General features: G+C 45.7%; 1 protein-coding gene across 1 annotated transcript in view; it reads left to right on the top strand.

Moving 5' to 3' along the window:
- The window catches only part of ITPR2 (inositol 1,4,5-trisphosphate receptor type 2), a 347,129-nt gene that overhangs the window by 106,460 nt on the left and 214,209 nt on the right, over nucleotides 1-26,460 (top strand). The window contains exons 20-24 of the mRNA XM_033163298.1: nucleotides 3,008-3,152; nucleotides 9,748-9,898; nucleotides 14,528-14,721; nucleotides 15,584-15,716; nucleotides 17,457-17,514. Of these exons, the coding sequence (XP_033019189.1) occupies nucleotides 3,008-3,152; nucleotides 9,748-9,898; nucleotides 14,528-14,721; nucleotides 15,584-15,716; nucleotides 17,457-17,514 (681 nt within the window). The remainder of the gene's footprint in view (nucleotides 1-3,007; nucleotides 3,153-9,747; nucleotides 9,899-14,527; nucleotides 14,722-15,583; nucleotides 15,717-17,456; nucleotides 17,515-26,460) is intronic.

Below are 26,460 nucleotides of genomic sequence, written 5' to 3'. Positions count from 1 at the left end.
TGTATTTTTCATATCCATTGAAGTAAAAGTTACAAGACAATCTCCTGGGTAATTCTTTTTTGGTCTAGTTAATTGGGGTGGTGGTCTTATTCTAAACACATTTGTTATACCATATTCTATATCCTCCTCCTTTGCCTCAAGCAGCTTTGCCAATTCAGTAATTAATTTACTTCTAATGTCCTCCCCATCCTTTTCTGGAATCCCGCGAAACTTTAAGTTCAATGCTTTTTGGTTCATTTCCACAAAAGCGAGACTGTCTAGTGTACTTTCCTGTATTTTGGTAAGTTCCTCAATCTGTCCTTTCATTTTTTCCCTTTCTTTTTTATTTTCTTTTATTTCTTTTTGAACTCGCTTTTGCTGTTCTTCTACTACGTGGACTTTATTGTTCAATTCCTTCATTTGCCCAGAGAGGTCTGCTGCTAAATCTGCCAATTTTTCTCCAGTATTTTTTTCGCTTTCCTTCACTGTATCTTTACTGTATAACATTTTAGTATTGACTTTTGTACCATGAAGATCCATGAAAAGGGAAGGAGAAGGAGAAGATCACCATTGTAATCATCCAGTGACTACCTCATCCTGAATGAAAGCTCTTTAAATTCATCTGCCACTCACAACATTACCAATACCACCCTTTGGTGGGGCATACTTAACCCTCGGGAGAAGCTACTTGGCATAGCCTTATGCATTGCAACTGCTTCAAATTAGCATCCATGTACCTTAGAGTGCCATTGCTGACAAGCTCCAAGTTTTGCATGTAATCACTAACGCTCTGCAGTGAGTTGCTGCCTGGGGTTCCACACTGTGTGTGCACATAAAACGGCAACAAATGGGCATGACTAACGCATGTTTATAAAAGCATGCATTACACAGAATAGGCTACAGGTTCCTGCTGTGTGTGGATATACAGTGAGGAGGGAAAGTATTTGATCCCCTGTTTGCCCTCTGACAATTTGCCTGTTTGCCCTCTGACAAAGAAATGACCGGTCCATAATTTTAATGGTAGGTTTATTGTAGCTGTGAGAGACAGAATAACAACAGGAAAACCCCCAGAAACCCAGAAGACAAAAGTCAGAGATTGATGTGCATTATAATGAGTGAAATAAGTATTTGATCCCCTATCAACCAACCAGATGTCAGGCTACCTGGTATCTTCACTGTATGTAACGAGCTGAGATTAGAAGCACCTGCTGTGAGGGAGAGGTCTTACCTGTAATCGCAGCTCATTACAGTACCTGTACAAAAGACACCTGTCGACAGAAGCAATCAATCCAGCAGATTTCAAAGTAGCCACCATGACCAAGACCAAAGAGCTGTCCAAGGATGTCAGGGACAAGATTGTAGACCTGCACAAGGCTGGACTGGGCTACAAGACTTATAGCCAAGCAGCTTGGTGAGAAGGTGACAACAGTTGGTGCTATAATTCGCAAATGGAAGAAACACAAAATAACTGTCAACCTCCCTTGGTCTGGGGCTCCATGCAAGATCTCATCTCGTGGAGTTGCAATGATGAGGAGAACGGTGATGAAGCAGCCCAGAACTACACAGAGGGAACTTGTCAATGATCTCAGAGCAGGTGGGACCATTGTCACCATGAAAACAGTTGGTAATACACTATGCCGTGAAGGACTGAGATCTTGCAGAGCCCCCAAGGTCCCCTTGCTCAAGACAGCACATGTACATGCCTGTCTGCAGTTTGCCAGTGCACATCTGAATGACCCAGAGGAGAACTGGGTGAAAGTGTTGTGGACAGATGAGACCAAAATCGAGCTCTTTGGCATCAATGCAACTCGCTGTGTTTGGAGGAGGAGGAATGCTGCCTACGACCCCAAGAACACCATCCCCACCGTCAAACATGGAGGGGGACATATTATGCTAAGGGGACAGGACACCTTCACCGCATCGAAGGGACAATGGACGGAACAATGTATTGTCAAATCTTGGGTGAGCACCTCCTTTCCTCTGCCAGGGCATTGAAAATGGGTCGAGGATGGGTATTCCAGCATGACAATGACCCAAAACACATGGCCAAGACAACAAAGGAGTGGCTCAGGAAGAAGCACATTAAGGTACTGTCATGGCCTAGCCAGTCTCCAAACCTTAATCCCATCGAAAATATGTGCAGGGAGCTGAAGGTTTGAGTAGCTACACATCAGCCGTGAAATCTTACTGACTTGGAGAGGATCTGCAAAGAGGAGTGGGACAAAATATCTCCTGAGATGTGTGCAAACCTGGTGGCCACCTACAAGAAACGTCTGACCTCTGTAATTGCCAACCGGGGTTTTGCCACCAAGTACTAAGTCATCTTTTGCAAAGGGATCAAATACTTATTTCACTCATTATAATGCATATCAATCTCTGACTTCTGGGTTTCTGGGGGTTTTACTTTTATTCTGTCTCTCACAGCTACAATAAACCTACCATTAAAATTATGGACTGGTCATTTCTTTGTCAGAGGGCAAGCGGGCATATTTAGCAGGGGATCAAATACTTTTTTCCCTCACTGTAAGCTTGGATTCTATATGTGAACCAAAGGAGCTTCCATTCATAGAAAGAGAGTTGTGCTCATGGAAGAGGCCCTTATTTTGAGTTAGAGGTTTCTGTTGTTGTTTTGGAGGAGCCTTCAGTATGGACCTTTGAGTTTGTGGAGTAGATTTCTAGAGTATATCATCAGCCGCTTAACGGGATGTACAGTCCAGCTTAATTTTGTTTTATTTATTATTTACCCTACCTTTTAATATAGACTGTGGATGTTTTACAATAAAACAATTATTAAATTAAAAGCAGTATAAAACGTACAAATAGTAATAATTAATGGTGAGGTCTATGCTGATTCTCATGATTCCAACTCCTCTTTAACTTTCTTGGGGATTTGTGACAAGCTCTTGGGAGATGTCAACAACCTATCAAACATTTGTGCTTGTGAGGCACCAAAAATTATTTATTAAACCTTTACTCCCTCCTGCTGTTTCCCACTTATTCAGCTTTTGCTCATGGTCTTGCTTTGTAGGTATGACTCTTTCACAGATTCCTCACGAAATGACATGAAGAGGAAATTTGCTTTGACAATGGAATTTGTAGAGGAGTACTTGAAAGAAGTTGTGAACCAGCCCTTTCCTTTTGGAGACAAACAGAAGAACAAGCTAACCTTTGAGGTATTTTTCTGTTGTCCTTGCCAGTACTGAGTGCTTTTCAAATTTTTAAAAAAGAGCAAAGGGGAGCAGTGGCAGAATATCAGCTGATTTACCACCATTCTCTGCCCCCTACCTCACCATTGCACATGAAGTTTCCCACTTGAGGTCTTGCTGATTCTGAATTTACCAAACCAAGTTTGGTGTGGGGAAGGTTATTAAGAATACCTAACAACCTGTAGGCAATGTTTGTTGAAATTTTAATGGATAGAACAGTTGATCTTGTTAAGGCCCTAGTTTCACTATGGAATGGTGAGACTTGTAGGGCCATTGATATGATTGCTCCAGCACTGTGGGTTCCATTTTGCTGCTTGGTACACCAAAGTCAGTGAGGTGGCATAAGCGGCGTAAAATGTGCTTAGGTGTCAATTAAGCACATGCTCAGGCTCATAATTGGGCCTATCATGTGGTGGTGAGGGCAGCAAAGAGATCCTGCTGTGCAATGCCAGGTCAGTGATGAATAAGACCACTGCCATCCATGACCTGATTGTAGATGGAGGACTTGACCTGGCATGTGTGACAGAGACTTGGTTGGATGAAGCAGATGGGCCTGTCCTTGTCACTGCTTGTCCACCAGGTTTCTCTTACGCACTGCAACCCAGGCCTTGTGGGCGGCGGACGGGGGGGGGGGTTGCAGTGATTTTTAGGAAGTCATTAGTTTGCACTAGGCTTCCTATTGGGAAGACCCAGTTCTCTGAGTGCATGTTCTGGAAGTTGGGTAATAGGGGCAGTACAGGATTCCACTTGGTGTACCGACCTCCTTGCTGCACCAAGGATTCCCTGCCCGAGCTGCTTCAGGTCGTGGTGGATGTCTTCCTGGAGACACCTAGTTTGGTTGTCCTAGGGGATTTTAACATCCATGCCGGCACAACCTTACAAGGAGCCGCTTGGGCCTTCATGGAAAGCATGGCCTCCATGGGGCTGTCCCTGAATAAGTTTGGCCCAACTCATAGCCCTGGACATGCCTTAGACCTAGTGTTTACCTCTATGGATGTTGGTGATCTGACACTAAGTAAAAGCGAAAGTAAAGAAGTGCCGCGGTCAGATCACTTCCTGGTGAAACTGGACTTCTCTGAATCTGAATCTGACTGGACACTGGTTAGAGCTCAATGTCAAGCCTACCAAGTGGCGATAGCGACGGCGAAGAAGACATTCTTCACTGCCTCTATTGCATCTGCAGAAAACAGCAGCAGGAGACTTTTTCAGGTGGCTCGCAATTTAGTGGGACCACCTGCTTCATCAGGGCCCAGCATGGGCCACATGATCTTCTGCAATGATTTTGCAAAGTTTTTTGCAGATAAAGTCGCTCAGATTCGGGAAGAGCTAGACTCCACCGTGGGAGCAGGGCCGGAATGGGAGAGTGCTAGAGTCCTGTCCAGTCCAGTTGCATGGGATCAATTCCAATCTGTTACCTCTGAGGATGTGGACAGGCTGCTTGGACAAGTAAAACCGACCACCTGTCTCCTTGATCCTTGTCCATCCTGGCTTATAAAAGCTAGCCAGGAAGGGCTGGGCGATGGGCTTCACGGGGTGGTGAATGCTTCTCTCTGTGAGGGAGCCTTCCCAGCCCCGCTGAAAGAGACGGTCATTAAACCGCTTCTTAAAAAACTATCTTTAGATGCAGCCAATATGGCCAACTATCGCCCAGTCTCAAATCTTCCATTCTTGGGCAAGGTGATTGAGCGAGTGGTTGCTGAACAACTCCAGGCACGCCTGGAAGAAGTGGACCATTTGGATCTCTTCCAGTCGGGATTCAGGCCTCATCATGGGACTGAAACTGCCTTGGTCACACTGGTCGATGATCTCCTGTGGGCTAGGGACAAAGGTGAGAGCTGTTTCCTAGTTCTGCTGGATCTCTCAGTGGCTTTTGACACCATTGATCATAACATCCTTCTGGACTGTCTAGAGGGGTTGGGAGCTGGGGGCACTGTTATACAGTGGTTCCGCTCCTTTCTCCTGGGCCGTGTTCAGAAAGTGGTGGTGAGGGATGAGTGTTCAGACCCCTGGGTTCTCACTTGTGGGGTACCTCAGGGTTCTGTCCTCTCCCCCATGCTTTTCAACATCTACATGCATCCACTGGGAGAGATCATCAGGGGGTTTGGGCTGGGTGTTCATCAGTATGTGGATGATACCCAGCTCTACCTCTCATTTAAATCTGAACCAGTGAAGGTGGTGAAGGTCCTGTATGAGTGTCTGGAGGCGGTTGGAGGATGGATGGCGGCTAACAGATTGAGGTTGAATCCTGACAAGACAGAAGTACTGTTTTTGGGGGACAGGAGGCAGGCAGGTGTGGAGGACTCCCTGGTCCTGAATGGGGTAACTGTGCCCCTGAAGGACCAGGTGCGCAGCCTGGGAGTCATTTTGGACTCACAGCTGTCCATGGAGGTGCAGGTTAATTCTGTATCCAGGGCGGCTGTCTACCAGCTCCATCTGGTAAGCAGGCTGAGACCCTACCTGCCTGCAGACTGTCTCGCCAAAGTGGTGCATGCTCTAGTTTTCTCTTTCTTGGATTACTGCAATGGGCTACCTTTGAAGGTGACCCGGAAACTACAACTAATCCAGAATGCAGCAGCTAGACTGGTGACTGGGAGCGGCCGCCGAGATGACATAACACCGGTCTTGAAAGACCTACATTGGCTCCCAGTACGTTTCCGAGCACAATTCAAAGTGGTGGTGCTGAACTTTAAAGCCCTAAACGGACTCGGTCCAGTATACCTGAAGGAGCGTCTCCACCCCCATTGTTCTGCCCGGACACTGAGATCCAGCGCCAAGGGCCTTCTGGTGGTTCCCTCGCTACGAGAAGCCAAGTTACAGGGAACCAGGCAGAGGGCCTTCTCAGTAGTGGTACCTGCCTCATGGAACACCCTCCCACCAGATGTCAAAGAGAAAACTTCTGTTGGAAGCTGCTCAGAGTGGCTGGGGAAACCTAGCCAGATGGGCGGGGTATAAATAATAATAATAATGATCATCATCATCATCATCCTACTTTACTGGCTCCATTGCATCCTCAGGGAGCTTTCCAGCAGGGCTGTTCTGTGTGGCCGTAGGTTGGTCAATCTTGATGAAGGGGCAGACCTCTGGAGCACATAACTAGCTGTCACTGGCTAAACACTCTGAGGATAAAGTTGCTGCTATTGTGACCATAGCTGTCAACTTTTCCCTTTTCTTGCGAGGAATCCTATTCAGAATAAGGGAATTTCCCTTTAAAAGGGGGAAAAGATGACAGCTATGATTGTGACTAGGGTTGCCAACAGCACCTTGAAAAACAAGATCTGTTTGTATCATCAAGGTTGTGTCCAGAAAGTATCATTGAGTGAGTGTTTCTCGGCCTGTTGTCATTTGTGCCATTGGGTTCCCCATGGCACTATTCTCTCCCCAGTGTTATGCAGATACAATCTGTATAAATATGTTGTGTGTGATCATTAGGAGTTTGGGAATGAGGTGTCACCGGTATACTTATTTATTGATTGATTATTAAAGTTATATACCACCCTTCATAACAAGGTCTCATTTTATTACATAATAAAATAAATAAAATGAGAGCCAGTGTGGTGTAGTGGTTAAGAGTGGTAGACTCGTAATCTGGGGAACCGGGTTCGCGTCTCCGCTCCTCCACATGCAGCTGCTGGGTGACCTTGGGCTAGTCACACTTCTTTGAAGTCTCTCAGCCCCACTCACCTCACAGAGTGTTTGTTGCGAGGGAGGAAGGGAAAGGAGAATGTTAGCCGCTTTGAGACTCCTTCGGGTAGTGATAAAGGAGGATATCAAATCCAAACTCCTCCTCCTCCTCCTCCTCCTCTTCTTCTTCTTCTTCTTCTTCTTCTTCTTCTTCTTCTTCTTCATAAAAACACAAGTAAATAATTAAAAGAAGAACAACAAAACAGTAGCCCCCCTTCCCACAGACACATTTAAAAGGCTATAGTATATTAATCAGCCAAAGGCCTGGTTGAAGAGGAATGTTTTTGCCTGGCACCTAAAATGTATAATGAAAGTGCCAAGTGAACCTCCCTGGGGAAAGCATTCCAAAAAGGAGCCACTGCAGAAAAGGCCCGTTCTTGTGTTGCCACCCTCCAGACATCATGTGGAACAGTCACACAAATAAGGGCCTCAGATGATGAACACGGAGTCTGGGAAGATTTATATAGGGTCCTTGAGGTATTGCAGTCCTGAGCTCTGCTTCTCCATAACATCTGATTCAGGAGAAAGATGAATCAGGAAAGCTCTGGACCGGTGACTGGATGCAGTGGTGGACTGGATGAGGGCCAATAAACTGTGTTTGAATCCTGGGAAGACAGAGGCTCTTTCGGTGGGTGGTTCCCATGTTTGGAAAATTGGCAAGTTACCTGTTCTGGATGTGGTTGCACTCCTTCTGAAGGAGCAAGTGTGTAGTTTGGGGGTATTCCTATCTTTGTCATTAGAGGCCCAAGTGCCCTCTGTGGCAAGGAGTGCCTTTTACCAGTTTCATCTGGTTCACCAGCTACAGCCGTTCCTGGACAGGGATAGTGTGGTCCATGCATTTGTAACCTCAGGGCTTTGTTGTTTAGTCGTTTAGTCATGTCCAACTCTTTGTGACCCCATGAACCAGAGCATGCCAGGCACTCCTGTCTTCCGCTGCCTCCCACGGTTTGGTCAGACTCATGTTTCAAGAACACTCTCCAACCATCTTGTCCTCTGTCGCCCCCTTCTCCTTGTGCCCTCCATCTTTCCCAGCATCAGGGTCTTTTCCAGGGACTCTTCTTTTCTCATGAGGTGGCCAAAGCTTGTTGTTGTTCAGTCGTTCAGTCGTGTCCGACTCTTCGTGACCCCATGGACCAGAGTACGCCAGGCACGCCTATCCTTCACTGCCTCTCGCAGTTTGGCCAAACTCATGTTAGTAGCTTCAAGAACACTGTCCAACCATCTCATCCTCTGTCGTCCCCTTCTCCTTGTGCCCTCCATCTTTCCCAACATCAGGGTCAAAGCTAGATTACTGTAATGTGCTCTATGTGGGGCTGCCCTTGGGTTTGGTTCAGTAGCTCCAGCTGGTGCAGAACGCTACAGCCAAGATGTTGTTGGGAGCTTCTGATTGAAAACATGTGACACCATTGTTAAAAAAGCTGCACTGGCTAACCATTTGCCCCTGAGCCAGGTTCAAGGTTCTTGTATTGTTTACAAAGCCCTGAACAACTTGAGTCCAGGATACCTCAGAGATCACCTGAACCCTTATATTTCAACTTGATCACTGAAATAATCTGCAGGAGCATTTTTGATCGTTCCACAAGTTTGTGAGGCTAATTTGGCAACAAAGAGAGATCAAGCCTTTCTCCTAAACACTATGCCAGTAGAGATTCAGTGGGTGCCTTTTTGCAGGTCCAGGTGTCATGCTCCCCACAATGATCTATTGATATTTGTTTTTAACTTCCTTACTTTGTTACTTTAAACTTGTTTTTAACTTAATGATTTTATTAACCACTGTGATATTTTTAATTCAGTTGGATATAAATGTTTTTATAAATAAAAATTAAATTTCCATTGTTTATAGGGGCAGGGCTCTAGTGCCCTGCATAGCTTCATACCTCTCCACATAACTGGAAGAAATAGAATAAATTATACCAAATAGCAAATCTATGCAAATGTTGTTGAATTCACATAATTCCTAATGATTGCAGCATGTCAGCTTTAATCACATCCAAATGCATGCAGTTTAGATTAAAAACAACAATATAAGTGACCGACCTGCTGAGTGGCCACATCAATTGTTTTCAGCTCCATCCTGCAGAAGTATGTGTGGGTGTGACAAAGTGGCACATTTTTATCTTTCTGGTTCTTGTTTAAACCTGTATCAGCTGATAGAATTTTCTGCAAGTGCCTTTTGGAGGTTATGAAACCTTTGGTCGGGTTTGGGGTGGTATCTTTGAACAAGGAAGGGTAGGGGAAGCCTGCTCCAGCAGGGTGACTATTTAGATAGGCAGGGACTAGGAATCCTTCTTACTCCTACTGCCCTTTCATAGACTGATTCTACCATCATACCCGTATAGTGTAGTGTAGGAAATACATTTCACATTTGCATTTTTTTTAATATTTGATGGTATCAAACCTGGTATGTTTTGGATAACATCTAGGCTCACCAGAAATGGATCTGTAATTTGTCCCTGCTGTAACACTACTGTTACAACTTGTCTGCAACTTGCAAGTGAAGAAGGGCACGGTGGTGAAGGGTTTCAGAATAGCCCTGCAGACACTGACCTTTGGACGTTGACATTGACGGGGATTTATTTGCCAGAGTATTCCTCCTTTTTCCTCAGTAAGTTGTGTTTATGTAGGAAAGGAGAGGAAACTGAAAGCCATTGGCTGGTGTACAGCTATGTCAACAGTTCATAGTAGGAGATAGGGCTCTACTCTGTTCTGGGTCAAATCCATAGTTTGGATTGATTTCTGTTAATCTCCAGAAGATAACCACAAAATTTAGATTAGTTCTAGAGGGCAGCCACGTGGGTCCATTCATCACTAGTTAAATGTTGGGACCTTTTTCTTTCTGTTGATATTCCTGATATCCCCTCCCCCTCTTCCTTTTCTTTAGGTTGTGCACCTGGCTCGCAATCTTATATACTTTGGTTTTTATAGCTTCAGTGAGCTACTCAGACTGACTAGAACATTACTGGCTATCCTTGATATTGTACAAATGCCTATGTCATCATACTTTGAAAGATTAAGCAAATTTCAAGATGGAGGTGAGTGTGTGTGTGTGTGGGGGGGGTAATAGAATATTATTTGCAACACATAATACATTACTTAGTAATACCTTGCATTCATTAAAGGGCCTGCTCTTTATTTCCCCCAATGACTTTCTCTTTACCTTGAGGTGTGTTTCCCATAAAATAAATTGTATGCCATTCTGAGAACTCTGCTACTGAAGGACAGCTTATAAATTGACTAAATAAAAGGAAATAAGTGCACCAAATAAAAATTAGCAGTACAGTGGTATCTCGGGTTACAGATGCTTCAGGTTACAGACGCTTCAGGTTACAGTCTGCTAACCCAGAAATAGTACCTCGGGTTAAGAACTTTGCTTCAGGATGAGAACAGAAATTGCGCTGTGACGGCACAACGGCAGCGGGAGGCCCCATTAGCTAAAGTGGTGCTTTAGGTTAAGAACAGTTTCAGGTTAAGAACGGACCTCCAGAACGAATTAAATTCTTAACCTGAGGTACCACTGTATGTCTTCTTGTTTTGAAATATTTTAACTTTAAAGTTAGATACTTTAGGTCATGCAGATAATGACACATCTATTAATTTAAAAATTGGTGCTGTGGGTTAAACCATAGAGTCTAGGGCTTGTCAGTCAGAAGGTTGGCAGTTCGAATCCCCACAAAAGAAGCACAAGCGAACAACAGAGAACCTACACAATCAATGCTGACACCAAACCCTACATATTAAGGAAAATAGAAACATAGTCACCCCACCTCACCCATCCCCCCATCCCACCCACCTCTTTCCCCCTTCTCTCCCTAATGTCTCAATAACCAAAACCGATTGTAAAAATGTTACATGGGAAAAATACGAGAGAGACATTGCACATTGTAAATCAAGAAAATCTTCAATAAAAAAGAACAGTTACAGCTCTTCAGACATTCACAGATTTGCACCCTTTCACCACTCACACGACACCCCTATTAATACTCACATTAACAAGCTGTTTTATAGAGCACGATCACAGGTCCTAACCAGAATGGATCTCCTTGGCATTCGTCCCCGACTTCTCAAGGTCTGCCGGGGTGTGTGTTTGTGTGTGTTAGGGAGTCTCCTTTGGAGAAAAATGCCCAAGGTATGTTGAGACTTCAAAACACTCACCCCGGTTTCTCACCAGGGTTGGTTTGATGGCACAGCCCATAAACAGGGCAATATGACAGGCGAAATTAATGCCTTCTTAGCCCCCACGTTCTGGCGCCATATGTTGGGTCTGCTTTCAAACCCTGAACTGTCTTTGTCACAGAGAATCAATTATTGGCAGAGACAGGGATATTCCAATGAACACCTTTAATCAGCTGAGCAAAGGTAAAACAAGCATGTCCAGCAAAGGAACTGGAAAATGCCTGTGCAAGGAAATCTTGGTTTGGAGTTTTAAAAACTTTTCTCCCCCTTTGCCTCCTCCTCCTTCCTTCTCCCTCCTCGGGGGGTCTGCAACCTGCGGCTCCGGAGCCGCATGTGGCTCTTTCACACTTTTGCCGCGGCTCCGCCGGCTGCACCCATGCCGTCCACTTCTTTTCCAGGGCGGGGGAAGTTGGGGGGCGGCGCCGCGCTCGGGGCCCCGCCAGCTGCGCCAGTGCCCTCCTCTTCTTCTCCAGCTGGCCAGCGGCCTGCCCCCAAGGCTGAGGTGGGCGCTGCTGCTCTGCTCATGCGCCGTGCCTCGTTTATGCCAGCGCAGGCGCAGCAGCAGACAGCAGCAGTTTCCCTCCTTGGCGCCTGGCCTGGAGCTGCTGCTGCTGCTGGCGTGGAGCTGCTGCTGGCTCAAGGCGACGACGACAGGTAGGCAGCTGCGGGCTGGGCAGGGGCGGCGGGCGGCAGGCGAGGGCGAGGAGGAACAAGCCCTCTTTTAAAAAATTGCAGAGGAAGCGGAGCCTGCCCGGAGGCATCCTGGATGCGCCCTCCCCACCCCCAACATTAACCTCTTGGAGATGTGGAACTATTGTAGAAAAAAATCAGAAAAGGACCGATGGATATCAACCTCACTCCCCCCAGTTCCACTGCTCGCAACCCCTGATTTTGCAAATGCTGGCTAGGTTGCTGGGGAGGAAACAAGCCCATCTAAGGATGTGTGTGTGTGTGTGTTGGGGGGGGGATGAAGTGGAAAATCAGAGTAAAGCCAGCAAATGGTCTGGAGGAGAGGTGTACGTGTGTGTGTTGGGAGGCTAAGGGGTCGTTGTCCTTGGTGAGCTCTTCGGGATTAAGGGCAACAGGCGTCCCCCCCCCTCAACCTCATTTATTTCATAATCATTGGGGAGAAGTGCACATGGAGGAGGCCCCAAATAAACCTTAAGATGTAGCGATGAAACAAAAAGCAAGCCTGCGCTCCTCTGAATTTGGGAGTCAGTTCCATTTAACTCAGCGGCTCTTACTCCTGAGTAGACGCGCCTAGCATTTTTCACTTCCCAGGGTGTTGCATCTTGAAGTGGCACCTTCACAGCACAGCCCCGTGTTTGTCTACTCAGAAGTAAGTCCCATAGCGCGCCATGGGACTTACTTCCGGGTAAGTTTGCAGCCTTTCAAAGACTTTAACCAGCGCACTTAGCAAATCCCCGCTGAGGTCCATCGGGATTTAGGTCCTGGTAAAACGAGCCTAGACAGGACTGCAGCATAACCGATTATGCAACCTGCAAAGGACTAAAGGCGTGTGTTGTTACTATTGAATAGAATAAATCTTCATTGTCATTGTCCCCTTGCGTGAAACAACGAAATTGCTCTATTAAGCGCCATAGTGGGATTTGATGGTTGTTGTTTTTAAGGGGGCATGCACTGGCCTTGAGTGAAAAACGCACTCACCCTTTTGCTAATATTGTTAGAATCATAGAACTGTGGAGTTGGAAGGGACACCCGAGGGTCCTCTAGCCCAACCCCCGGCAATACAAGTATCTCAACACGTGCTCTCCCATCCAGTTTGAAACCATACCGGGCCCTGCTTAGTTATTTAACTTAGTAGTTGCCTAACATGGGGGTTGGGATGGGAGTCTCTGGGCAATTTGCCATCAAGCAAAAATTTTGCTGGTCCTCTTCCTTATATTATTACCGTTCTTAATGCTATTTATTAGTTGCCTAACACAGGGGAGTCTCCAGAAGTGAAAGGTTTGTTGAGACCTCTTACTTGTATTACTATTATTGGTAACATTAATATTGTTATTTCATTTGTTGGTTGCTTGGGGGAGCCTCTGTGTGACTCAAGCAGCATCTGCATTGGGGTATACTGCATTTGGGAGGGACTGTGTTGTTTGCTAGTGTTGTTTGTGTTGTTTGCTAGGGCTTTCAAAAAGGTGTTGAACGGCCTTATTTGCACATGGTTATGCATACCAGTCTCAGTGCTGCCTGGGTTTCAGTATTGCCAATCCTCTTGGTTGACACAGCATTCAGAAAGAGCTTTCAAACTAGGTGTGCTGGAAAAGATCCTGAGGGATTTCTTTTTTTTAAGTATGGGCAGTAAAGTATCATGAAACTCAGTTAGTTGGTCTGAAGATAATGTCCCCCGTAAATAGAATGTTAAGTTTATGCTGCAGTGTGAGTTTATTCAAAGCATTAACAGGCAGTGCATGGAGCCAAGACTGGATTGTTAGTTGAAATACATATATCCATATACACATATATGCAGTGTTATATTTGTTTTAAATTTTGCAATGGTTTTGCGGCTCCCAGTTGTTGTTTTTCCTTCGGAAACGGGTCCAAGTGGCTCTTTTTGTCTTAAAGGTTGCAGACCCCCTGTCCCTCCTCTTGGCTGTAAATCAGACCAGGCTGGTTAATAGGCCTTGAGTACCAGACACAGGAAAAGTAACTCCCTAACACAGGCACCTCCTTTGTTGCATTCCACAGCTAGAGCTGATAGGGAGCAATTAACTAGCATCCCTAACAGAGAAACAACTTCTAAAGAAAAGACAGATTACCCCTTGGTTGGCTATAAACTGCTGACACATTCCTTAGCATGAAACTCCTGACAGATTCTTCAGCAGGAAACAGAACAAAGACAGCATTAATTTAGTAAGCACAATTGTACAGAAGCGAAGATGGTGAAGATAAACACACACACACACACACACACACACACACACACAGAGAGAGAGAGAGAATAAGTACATATTTCTGAGACCCTACAGCAGCAGCAACAAATTATTACCCCTTATCTTTTGAATTGATACATAAACCCATCATATTCTAGAACAGTGTTTTTCAACCTTTTTTGGGCAAAGGCACACTTGTTTCATGAAAAAAATCACGAGGCACACCACCATTAGAAAATGTTAAAAAATGTTTTAAAATTTAACTATGTGCCTATATTGACTATATATAAAGTAATTTTTCAATTTTTCCCACGGCACACCAGGCAACATCTTGCGGCACACTAGTGTGCCGCGGAACAGTGGTTGAAAAACATTGTTCTAGAAGAACTAGTCTGGTTAGGGAACTAAAGAGATCTTCAGTTAACTCAACTTGTAGTCTCGGCAAGCTAGTTGATCATGTAGATGTGCTTGGAGCACTGGGCTATTTTAATAATACATATATATTTAAATTTAATATCCTCTTTTTCAGTCATATGGCTCCCAGAGAGGCAATTGCCCATCAGAGTGACAACTTTCTGTTTTTATATTTCATGTACATAGGAAACAATGTTATGAGAACCATTCATGGTGTGGGAGAGATGATGACTCAAATGGTCCTCAGCAGAGGTTCTATTTTTCCTCTTTCTGTACCTGATGTACCTCCAAGTGTCCACCCAAGCAAGCAAGCCAACACTGTAGAGAGTGAAGATGTTACTGTGATGGACACCAAATTAAAAATCATTGAGATTTTACAGGTAAATACCATTACTTTTGTTTTAAATTTTTAAAATGAAAAAAACACCAACAATATATATTATGTACTGTAGCATCAAGGCATATGCGTGAACGCTTGTGATTATGGTGACTCTAGTTTTTGAACTGTGGTGTGGGGTTTTGACTCCAGCACAAGGCCATCTCACCAGCTAGTTAGTTTCCACTAGAGTTATGGCTAGTAATAGACTCATCTGGCAATTTAAATTTCTCTCAGTTTCTAAGTTTTCCAGTTTTAAATTCTGTTTTCCACATTTGTACATCAGTTTGCGATTTCTTTGTTTATTTAAAATCCTCATGAAAAGTTTAATGTGCAGTTATAATATACTCATTTTTGTATGAAATGTTAACCAATATGCACTTTTTGCAAGCAATTTATCCCAGTACACTATATTTTTGTTATTTTCCCTAAGGAATGCATTTTATTATACACGTTTCCCTAAAATATGCATTTTTTGTACATACTGGTTGAAGAACTGCAACACAAAATTTTGAGAAGTGTGACTTTTGAAGGATAGTTGTGTTTCAGTGCACATTCTGGTGTGAGAAGTGTGAATTACCGGTAGGTAGTTTCTCATTAAAATGCAAGCAAAATCAAATTGCTCCCCTATTCCTGGTTACAACACATGTGCCCGATTTATTTGCACTGTAGAAGACAGTTTCTATTAACAGATCTGCTAACAGTAGTTTTCAAAAAACGTGTGATCTTTTGAAATATTGCATTTTATTACATACATTTTAAGGCAACAATAATAACCTTGATTTCACAAGCAAATCCTCTTCAAATGCTACAGAAAACTTGCACAGAGGTTCATAAATGTGTTGTGTCAATCTCTTGCTTTGTAGTTTATTCTTAGTGTTCGGCTTGACTACAGAATATCGTACATGCTGTCAATTTACAAGAAGGAATTTGGAGAGAGCACTGCAAATGTTGATAGTTCAGTGACATCTCCCCCTGACACACCAACTCTCGCGTCAGGTACTGTTATTAAAGCAGAATAATTCAACATAATGATGATTCCTTTCAATAAGTGTTGAAATAAAAGATGAGTGTGCATTCACCTACTAGTTTAGGCAAAATGTTCAGAAACTCAAATGTGGAGATAATGGCTGGACAATTCTGACAATGGCTCAGACATTACTTAGTTTATGAGTTGTTTCCAACAAAAGTCTTGAATGACTTATAAAAAAATTAAATCCAGCTAAGAATGCAATATGGAAAATCAATTTAACATAGATGAGATGGTGGTCAGATTGTAAAACAAATTCCTCCATACACATTCTGGTCTTAGACTTTACTGTACCTCCAAACCAATAGCCCTGTGGAAAATTTATGGTCAAATGCCTGGCAGGAGAGAATCATCTTTGACTGACACACACAAAAATGTCAATGTTGGCTCCAGGCAAGCCTCCCTGGGGAAGGTATTCCATAGATGGGGAGCTATGATAAGGTTACCAGATGTTTTCAGTGAATCTGGGGACACTTTTCCACTTTAGTAGGAATGATAGGATTTTGTCACGGGACTGAGTTGTAAATGTGGGGCTGTCCCCATAAAACGGGGACGTCTGGTAACCTTAAGGTATGACTGAAAAGGCCCAGTCTCTTGTGGCCATCCTCCAGACTGCTGCCTCGTTTGCACATGTGGGAAAATTGTACTTCCCATATACTGTATTATATGGGAAGTTCATACGGGTCCCCTTAGATGACAGACTTTGCCCGTGCAACTCAGGAGAAGTTGAGACTATTTATCATGTATTCTTCCGTTGCTGTTTTTACGGGGACCTATGAAATGAAGTCATTTCAAAGATACTTGTTGAGCTACCCGAACGATCCGAAGAATTCTACACAAAATGGCCCCTTTCAAATTCCAACCCAAATGTCACCGCCATGGTGGCAAAATTCTGTGCCAATGCTATTAAAATCCAGTCCGCATATATAGGAGGTATTCAAATTAACTCCTGATCTGAGCTAGAAAATATTTTGCTTTTAATTTATATTGCATAGTAAATAATTTATTATATGTCATCTAATGGTTTAATGACAGTTAATCTTTTTAGATTATCCCAATGATGTAATGTATTTATTTGTTGTGCTGGTCGCTGACCGTAATAAAGAATGATTGATTGATTGGGAAAATTGTAAATCAGTTTGGGGACTCGCATGCCTGCTCTTTGACCCACGTTCTCCAATTGTACAGAGAATGTAATAGATACTGCATTTATTTGATGGTGAAATCTCTCTGGCTCTGTAATGCAGATCACAGGATCAGGGACTTTATTTTCCAGTTCAGTTGTTATGTTCTAGGTATGATGATTGGCGGAGGAGAAAGTGCCTGCTCCCTGTGTCCAGAGGTTGAGTATTGTCTGAATACGCATTCCAAGAATTGGATTGTACATAGGTGTTATGTTTTGTTCAGTAACTTGAAGTTTAGTTGCCCTATTTTTATTTATTGCTTCTTATTTGTGAGTTATGTGACCAAGCATAGGTGAGATGCTGTGGTTAAAGAGCTAGTGAGTGAGTCGCTGTCATCTTTGGACAATGTGGTAATAGTGTCCTTTGATTTCTCTCTCTGTGTTTGTGTGTGTGTGAGAGAGAGAGAGAGAGAAAGAGAGAGAGAGAGAGATACCAGTTGCTGTTGGTCATTCATTCCTAGGACAAAATAACGAAAGGGTGTAGTAATTTATGTATTGCTAACTCTACCAAAATCTCATTTCATAGGAGTTGTTCCTAACATAGATGAAATTGCTGCTGAAGCAGAAACTATGTTTGCTGGCAGGTAAGCTCTAAAATGGCTCCATTCCTTCCATTTATACTTAGCCAACTTCGCCTCCCCCCCATCCTTCTCCTGCTTGCTGATGTACTGCTACTTCAGTGGTAGAACTTTTAATTTGTAGAATGCTTTATAAACATTTTAATGATTCAGCCTTGAAGGGGAGTAGCTTCTGTCTAGTAGACATAGACAGAATATTTGATTTTTTAAAAAATGATTTTATTTGCTGGTTATATTATACTGCTTTGAGATATTCTAAGTTGACTAAATAAATAAATAGCTGTTGAAATGAGCCCAATGAACCATGTGTGAGCTTCAGTATTCCAGAAATGCAACACCTCTGATCATGGAAGGTCAGGCTACTTATATATTTTATGTGTTTTGTTTTACATTTATGTTATGTCTGTAATGTTTTTGATATATTGTAAGATGGCTTGGAAGAGGACACTCTGAAAAGCAACCTATAAATAATAAGATAAATCTCATTGTCAGAGCTATCTAGTGATCAAGGTTTTCAGACACATAACTGAGTAGTTTTTCAGTTTATAGTGCTTTTTACATTTTTGCATCAAGTTGTTTCCGCTTACTGGTTTATGGTGGTTTTAAACTGATTTTATGATGTTGGTTGTTGTGTATTGATTCAATGGTTTTTATATCTGTATTACTATTGTCTGTATTCACATTAGGGTAAAGTAACTGCCTTTCTGTTCCAGAAGGAACGGCTACTATTGGTTCATTTAAGCTTCTGTATTTGGATCCTCAGTCTTACTGATTCCCACCAAAAGGCAACTTTGTGATTGCTTGAGATTGTTCCCTCCAAAATGTATCCTTTCTAGCCAGTCTTTTGTCCCTATAAATGTAGCTTCCCTCTCCTCAGTCTCCAGTCTTGTTTCCCTGAATAAAGAGTGTTACATGAAGAAGCTGTCTCCTGCCTGCTATGTCATAGAGCTGAAATCACTACCCCCACGCTACAACAACTGGCGACGAAGGTAGGATCCGGAATGCTGAGGAGCGGTTAAACGCGCCCTGCCTCAGAGTCTGGATTGCAGCAGAGAACAAGACTCACTGGCCAGCTGAGAAGACGACCCTGTCAGCTAGGAGAATGGAGAGTCCAAGTGTATTGGAGCCCTTCCAGCCATCAGAGCCCCACACGTGGGAGCATTACGCTGAACGCTTCGAGTTCTTTGTGGCGGCTCATGGAATCACCGATGCTGGCCAAAGAAGGGCCACATTCCTGAGTTGCTATGGGCCCAAGACCTTCAAGCTGGCCAAGGCATTGCTTGCTCCAGCTAAGCTGAGTGAGACATCTCTCACAGATATTCTTGCCCATCTAACGAGTCACTTGGCGCCTACCGAGACCAAGATGGCCTGGTGGATGGAGTTCCATAAGAGGCAGCAGCGTGCTGGGGAGTCGGTAACCACATTTCTGGCTGAACTCTGGAAGCTCCCTCAGCACTGTCGCTTCCAAAATCTGGAAGAGACTCTCCTGGATCGGTTTGTTGGGGGCCTGAGCAGCAAAAAAGCCTGAAGACGCATCGTGGCTAAAGAAGAGGTTACCCTTGCTTCTGCCTTGAAGGAGGCCACCGCCATGGAAAATTATGAAAGAGAGGAGCTTGATGCCAGTCGCAAGGCCACAAAGCCGCAGATAGAAGCTGTGCATGCCATGGACGAGCTAGAGGCTAGTCCGAGCCTGAGCCCAGTCCACAGAATTGAGTCAGTGCATCAGGCCGGCACAGCGCACAAAGATCGCCAAGGCGCTTGCCAAGGTTGTGGCGGGAACCATGAGTGGAAGAGTTGTCATTTCCGGGATGCTGTATGCAGGATGTGCGGAAAGACAGGACACCTCGCCAGGGTCTGTAGATCGGTGATGTCGGAAGCGACAGGATCACCTAGATCGACGTGTCGCAGACCACCCACCGCAACTCATCTTTTAGAGGACTTGCAACCATGTCACGGAGATCAACGGGAGGACTGTGCAGTTCCCAGTGCAAGGCAAGGCACATGTGAAAGTGAAGATTGAGGGTCAGCCGTGCGTCATGGAGGTGGACTCCGGATCTGGATTCACCATCGTGTCAGACCAGACCGCGAGGGCATTCTTCCCCGGGGGTAAGTTTCCCTCTCTGGAGCCCTTTCCGGCAACCTTGCAATCATATACAGCGGGCCACGTCCACATTTTGGGAATGTGTGCCGTGAAAGTACAGTTCCGGGACAAACAGGCCGTGTTCAAACTGGTGATTGCGAAGGGCAGTCGCCCCAGTCTTCTGGGCACTGACTGGTTCCCCGCCCTGGGACTGAGTATAGCCAGGCTTCATTCTATCCAAACCTCCCCTGAGATGAGCGAGGCATTATGCAAGGAATTTGCTGGGCTCTTTAATGGGAAACTGGGTTGTTATAAAGGGCCCCCAATTGACTTCGAGCTGGACCCCGGGGTGGCCCCAATCCAGCTCAAACCAAGACGAGTGCCGTTCGCACTGCAACCCAAGATTGAGGCAAAACTGGATAAATTGGTCAAGCAGGGAGTCCTCTCATTCGTGGACTCTGCTAAGTGGGAGACTCCAATCGTCACACCCCTTAAAGCAAATGGGGAAGTCAGGATCTGTGCAGATTACAAATGTACTATCAATAAGGCACTCAGGGGAAACTCATACCCTATTCCAGTCATCTCACAACTGTTGGCAAAACTGGCTGGGGGCAAGGTATTCGCCAAAATTGACCTGGCACAAGCTTACCAACAGCTGCCAGTAACCCCGCAATCAGCGGAAGCACAGACTTTCGTCACACATAAAGGAGCGTTTAGAATTAACAGATTACAGTTCAGAGTTTGTGTGGCCCCAGGGTTTTTTCAAGGGCTCATGGAATGCCTGTTAAGGGGTCTGCTGGGGGTCTTGCCCTTTTTTGATGATGTTCTGATTGCTGGAAAAGACCCCCAGGGGGTCCGTGCAGTGTTACTCAAGTTCAAGGAGGTGGGACTGCAACTGAGAAAGGAAAAATGCAGCTTTGGGGTGCCAACTGTGGACTTCTTGGGGTTTAAAATTGACGCAGCAGGCACCCACCCCACGAATGCTAAAATTAAGGCCTTCATCGAGGTACCAAGCCCGCAGAACAAGACGGAGTTACAGTTATTCCTGGAACTTATTAATTTTTATCACTCGTTCTTACCCCAGAAAGCTTCAGTAGCTGAACCGTTGCATAGATTATTGCAGAAAAAGAATGTGTGGCGTTGGGCTCAGGTGCAGCAGAAGGCTTTTGACTCCTTGCGAGGAATGCTGACTAGCAGGAGCGTCCTTGCTCATTATGATGAGTCAAAGCCGCTGGTCCTGTCATGTGATGCCTCTCAATACGGGCTGGGGGCTGTGCTGAGCCATAGGGAACCGGATGGGTCGGAAAAGCCCATCTATTTATATTCCCGTACGTTGTCGCCCATGGAGCGCAACTATAACCAAGTTGACAAAGAGGCATTGGCAATTGTGGCAGGAATCAAAAAGTTCCATGACTATGTATACGGTTGCCATTTCTCTATTGAAACAGACCACAAGCCACTGTTAGGGTTGTTCAACCCAAGCAAACAAACGCCGCAAATTCTGTCCCCCAGAATGGTGCACTGGTCTATATTCCTGAATGGGCTCCAGTACACCCTGACCCATGAGCTGGGGAAAAGGTTGTGCCACGCTGATGCACTGAGTCAATTGCCCCTTCCTGGTGTGAGCGATGCGGATCCTGCCCCAGCGGAATGCATTATGATGCTAGAAACACTTCTGGGGGCCCCTGTAACTGCTACGGAAATAGCTGAGAGAACGAGGAAAGATACCATTCTCTCCCGTGTGCTCACTTGGGTGGGGAAGGGGTGGCCAGGTGGTCCGCATGAAGAAAAATTCAGGCCTTATGTAACAAGGCAGCACGAGTTGTTCCTGCATAAGGGTTGTCTCCTTTGGGGAGACAGGGTGATCATCCCAGCACCACTGAGAAACAGGGTTCTTGATACGCTTCACATGGGACACCTGGGAATGGTCAGGATGCAGTTGCTAGCCCGATGTTATGTGTGGTGGCCTGGAATGGACCATGATGTTGAACAATGGGTGCATGCCAAGAGGTGTGCCCAGAAGTGGCCAGAGCACCGGTCCACTGGTGGGAGCAGTCCCAGACTCCCTGGAGCCGGCTGCACTTAGATTTTGCTGGGCCATTCCAAGGGAAGGTCTTTTTGGTTATCGTTGATGCATATTCCAAATGGTTAGAAGTAGCTATGGTCCCCAGAATGTCATCAGCTGCAGTAATTAAGGTGTTGAGACAGCTGTTCGCGACCCACGGGTTGCCCGAGACCATCGTATCAGATAATGGAGCAGCTTTTGTATCCCAAGAATTCAGAGCATTCTTGGCTGATAACTTCATATGAGGGGTCACATCAGCTCCCTTTCACCCACCCTCCAATGGGCAGGCTGAGCGCATGGTAAGGACAGCCAAAGGATCCATTGCGCGCTTAATGGAGGGTAACTGGTTGGCTTGCATCGCACGAATGTTGTTTTTGCTGCATGCGACGCTGTGTACTGTGACAAGCAAGTCGCCAGCCAAGCTGCTCCTAGGTAGAAGGCTGGTAACGACGGTGCTGGATTATGTCCACCCAGATAAAATGCCAAACCGTAACTCAAGAGCAACCCCCCAGGCTGAGAGTGACACAACAAGGTATCTCGCCCCTGAAGATCTGGTCTGGGTGAGAAACTATTCACGAGGTCCACGGTGGGTGACCGGTGTGATCACCCGGGCTAGTGGACCTGTGTCCTATTATGTGACCTTGGAAGATGGGCAGGTTTGGAGGAGACATATAGATCAGCTGAGGCGCCGGGTGACCAGCAGGGAGGAGTCAGATGCGGAGAATTTACGGACTGAGAATAATTCGTCCCCTGCTAATGACGCACAACTGTGAGACCAGAGTGGAAATGGCCCAGAGATGCAGGCACCAGAGACGTCGGCAAATGAACCAGGGTCCAATAGTCCTCACGATGACGAGAAACAGGTAGGGAACCCTGAGCTGTCTAAGACTCCATCCATTCCTGATGAAACTGCTACAGTAGTCCCTCCACTGCAGGTGATACCCAATCCAGTACCTGCAACACCTGTTGTTAGGAGTTGGAGTAGAAGTCGCAGGACCCCACAGTATCTGAGGGATTACGTCTGTTGCGCTCACCGGGGGGGGGGGTGTTGTGTATTGATTCAATGGTTTTTATATCTGTATTACTATTGTCTGTATTCACATTAGGGTAAAGTAACTGCCTTTCTGTTCCAGATGGAACAGCTACTATTGGTTCATTTAAGCTGCTATATTTGGATCCTCAGTCTTACTGGTTCTCACCAAAAGGCAGCTTTGTGATTGCTAAGATTGTTCCCAACAAAATGTATCCTTTCTAGCCAGTCTTCTGTCCCTATAAATGTAGCTTCCCTCTCCTCAGTCTCCAGTCTTGTTTGCCTGAATAAAGAGTGTTACATGAAGAAGCTGTCTCCTGCCTGCTATGTCAGAGAGCTGAAATCACTTACTGAAATCACTAACCCCATGCTACAACATTGGTCTTACTATTTTGTATTGTTTATAACTAGTTTTGTTGTGTGGCATATACGTGTTTGTGCGTGTGTGCGCGCGCGCTCTTGTTATGCTGAACTAGTTTGTACATAATGCTAAGCCAGACATGTCCTGGAAAGGAGATTGTGGCCATATTGCTCTTCATCTAGTTCTCCTGCTGCCATGCTGCCATGTGCTAAGCTATGGTTTGGCTGAGCTGTGACTCATGGTTTGTCTTGCACCAGGCAAACCATGAGCTGTAAACCCAAGAACAAACCTTGGTCACAGCTCCTAGGTTGCTACCCACTTGTGGTAAGTACAGTTAGCTTTATTGTGAGCTAGGGCTGCTGTTAGAAGTGTTGTTTTTTTGGCACATTTCCTTAAAATAACTCAAAAATGTCATTCCCCCCCTCGAGATTTTGCTTTAAAAAAGCTCCCTGCTCCAGAAAACAACTTTTGTGTCCAGATTTTCACTTTTTGAAAATGGCAACCCTAGCATGAGCCTACTTAAACCCTTTGTGCTCTCGTTCCTTCTGTCTCCTTCCACCCAGTAGCATATCATTCAGAACCACTTTAAGTGTTAGGAGTCTAGGCTTGATAACACAGTATATGTATGTAATTAAAAAGGGGGATTTGTTGCAAAAACAAGTAATTAGCTCTGGACTGCTCTAGCCAAGCATCTGGCACTATTACTTAAGTTGACCTTTCTGAAAAGTTCTTCTGGCATCGACAGTAGATATTGAACCAGTGACCCTGACGTCTCTTGTTTTGTCGGGATGCGCTAAGTACTCTTCTGGGCCTCTTCTGTCCATCGGAACGGTCTCTTACCCCTTAAACAATCTGTGATGGGACCCATTAGTCTAGAGTATCTGGGTATAAACTTACGGTAGTAGTTTGCAAAACCCAGGAATCATTGCAAGTCTTTCTTGGTTCTGGGTTCCTGCCACGTCATCACTGCCTGCACCTTGGCGGGATCCATGTGTACTCCCTCAGGGGTGATGCAGTAGCCCAAGAACTCCACCTCAGTCACATTGAACTGACACTTCTCTAACTTGGCATACAACCAATTTTCTCTTGAGCTGCTGCAGCACTTCTTTTGTGTGTTTTATGTGGTCTTCTGGGGTGTCTGAGTAAATCAAGAGATCACCTAGATAACACAACACTGTAGAGTCCACCAGACCCCCCAACACATGATTGATGAATGCCTGGAATGTCGCAGTTCCGGATTGTAATCCAAACGGCATCACTAGGTACTCGAAACTGCCGTATCTTGTACAAAAGGTGGTCTTCCACTCATCTCCCACTTTCACCCGTATCAGGTTGTAAGCCGCCCTCAAGTCGAGCTTTGTGAAGATCCTTACTGATCTCAACCTCTCCAGCAGATCCCCAGTGCGTGGCAGGGGATAGCGATTGGGCACCATCACCTTCTTTAGGAGTCTGTAATCATTGCAGAGCCTCAACGCCGAGGTGTCGTGTGGTGTAGTGGTTAAGAGTGGTAGACTTGTAATCTGGTGAACTGGATTCGTGTCTCCACTCCTCCACATGCAGCCAGTGTGGTGTAGTGGTTAAGAGTGGTAGACTTGTAATCTGGTGAACCGGGTTTGCGTCTCCGCTCCTCCACCTGCAGCTGTTGGGTGACCTTGGGCTAGTCACGCTTCTTTGAAGTCTCTCAGCCCCACTCACCTCACAGAGTGTTTGTTGTGGGGGGAGGAAGGGAAAGGAGAATGTTAGCCGCTTTGAGACTCCTTCGGGTAGTGATAAAGCGGGATATCAAATCCAAACTTTTCTCTTCTTCTTCTTCTTCTTCTTCTTCTTCTTCTTCTTCTTCTTCTTCTTCTTCTTCTCGAAGAACACAGGAGCACTCCCTGGGGCCACAGATGGGTGGATGAATCCATGTACCAAATTCTTGCCCAGAAATTCCTTTAACGTGGCTAGCTCCACATCTGACATGGAGTACAGCTGAGCCCCCGGCAGCAAGTCAATTTTGAAGTCGTATGGTCTATGGGGAGGCAGTCTGTTGGCTTCCTTCTCACAAAACACATCTTGGTAGGCCTTATACTGTGGGGGTAATTGTCCTTCCTCTACCGTGAGAGGTCCGAAAGCTGCTGCCCCTCTAGCCTCTGCCGAGTCGGGCACCCTCACCCCTAGACAGTGTAGGTGGCAATACACCGATGTGAATGTCAATGATCTCTGCCCCCAAGCAATCACTGGATTGTGCTGGGATAGCCATGTCATTCCCAGCATGACATGGTAAGTGGATAACCTTGTGATGTGGAATGGTATTGTCTCTCAGTGGCCAGGCATCGTTGCCTCTGTGACGTGTCCAGACAACAAGGGCCATCCATCATTGGTTCTTACTTCCAGAGGGGGTTCAAACTTCTGTGTGGCAAACCTCAGTCTCTCCACCATGTCCAAGTCCATAAAGTCTTTAGATACTCCCGAATCTATGAGCGTGCTCACTCGTTCGCTGTCCCTCCCGGGAGCTGTAGTGTGGCCCGCATTGTAATTCCCGGAATCACTGGTCCTGGTGGAGGCCTTTCTACTGCCTTTCCTCCCAGCCCTGGGCTTCCGCCAGGAAACGCCTCCTTGCGCTCAGGCTTTGGATTCACTCCAGGGATCCCTGGAGCTTCCTGGCTGCACACTGTCGCACCTTGTGTGTTGTTGAGCCGCACATAAAACACAGCTGCTCCTTCCGACGTTTCTCCCTCTCTGTTGGTGAAATTCCAGGAAAGTGCCCCCCCTGGGGGCACCCAGTTGTATAGGCTCCTCCCCCTCCTGTTCCTCTTGGGGCCGGCAGCTCATGTTCTCCACTGGCACATAGGTTCTGGGGGTTACGGCCCTTGCCTGTCCTCGGCGTACCCTGGTGCGCTCCTGCAGTCTCAGGCCCAGCTGTAATGAAGCTTGCCCGACTGCTTGCAGTGTAGGCTGTGGGGGGCATCTGAGCAAGTTCATCCAAAATCTGCTCATTTAGCCCCACATTGTATAACGCAACCAGCGATTTCCCCTCCCATCCCAGTTGCTGGACGTACATATGAAAATCTGACCAATACTCCATGACTGTTTCCCTGCTTGAGGCTCATGAGCTTCTGGGCAAGTGCCTCCTCCTGCATCGGATCTAAAATATGCTGTCCATCATTTTCATGAAGGCATCCAAGTTGGCAAGCACCACATCATTGCTTAACATGAGGGGGGTCACAATGTCGAACCCTTCCCTCTAAGAGGCTAATGAGGAATGCCACCTTTTCTCTATCGTCTTGAAATTCTGCCCCTTGAAATAAAGGAAGGCTGTGTTGAAGGCCACGTACTCTGAGGGCTTTCCCGAAAATCACAGGGGGCGGGGCGGCACTAGGCTCTTGGACGTCTGTCTCCCATATGCCTCTGTCAGCAGTCTGTCCTGCTCCCCA

The sequence above is a fragment of the Lacerta agilis genome, chromosome 10 (assembly GCF_009819535.1).
Source record: "Lacerta agilis isolate rLacAgi1 chromosome 10, rLacAgi1.pri, whole genome shotgun sequence".
In the NCBI taxonomy this organism is placed as follows: domain Eukaryota; kingdom Metazoa; phylum Chordata; class Lepidosauria; order Squamata; family Lacertidae; genus Lacerta; species Lacerta agilis.
This window is presented reverse-complemented; position numbering and strand designations above follow the sequence as displayed.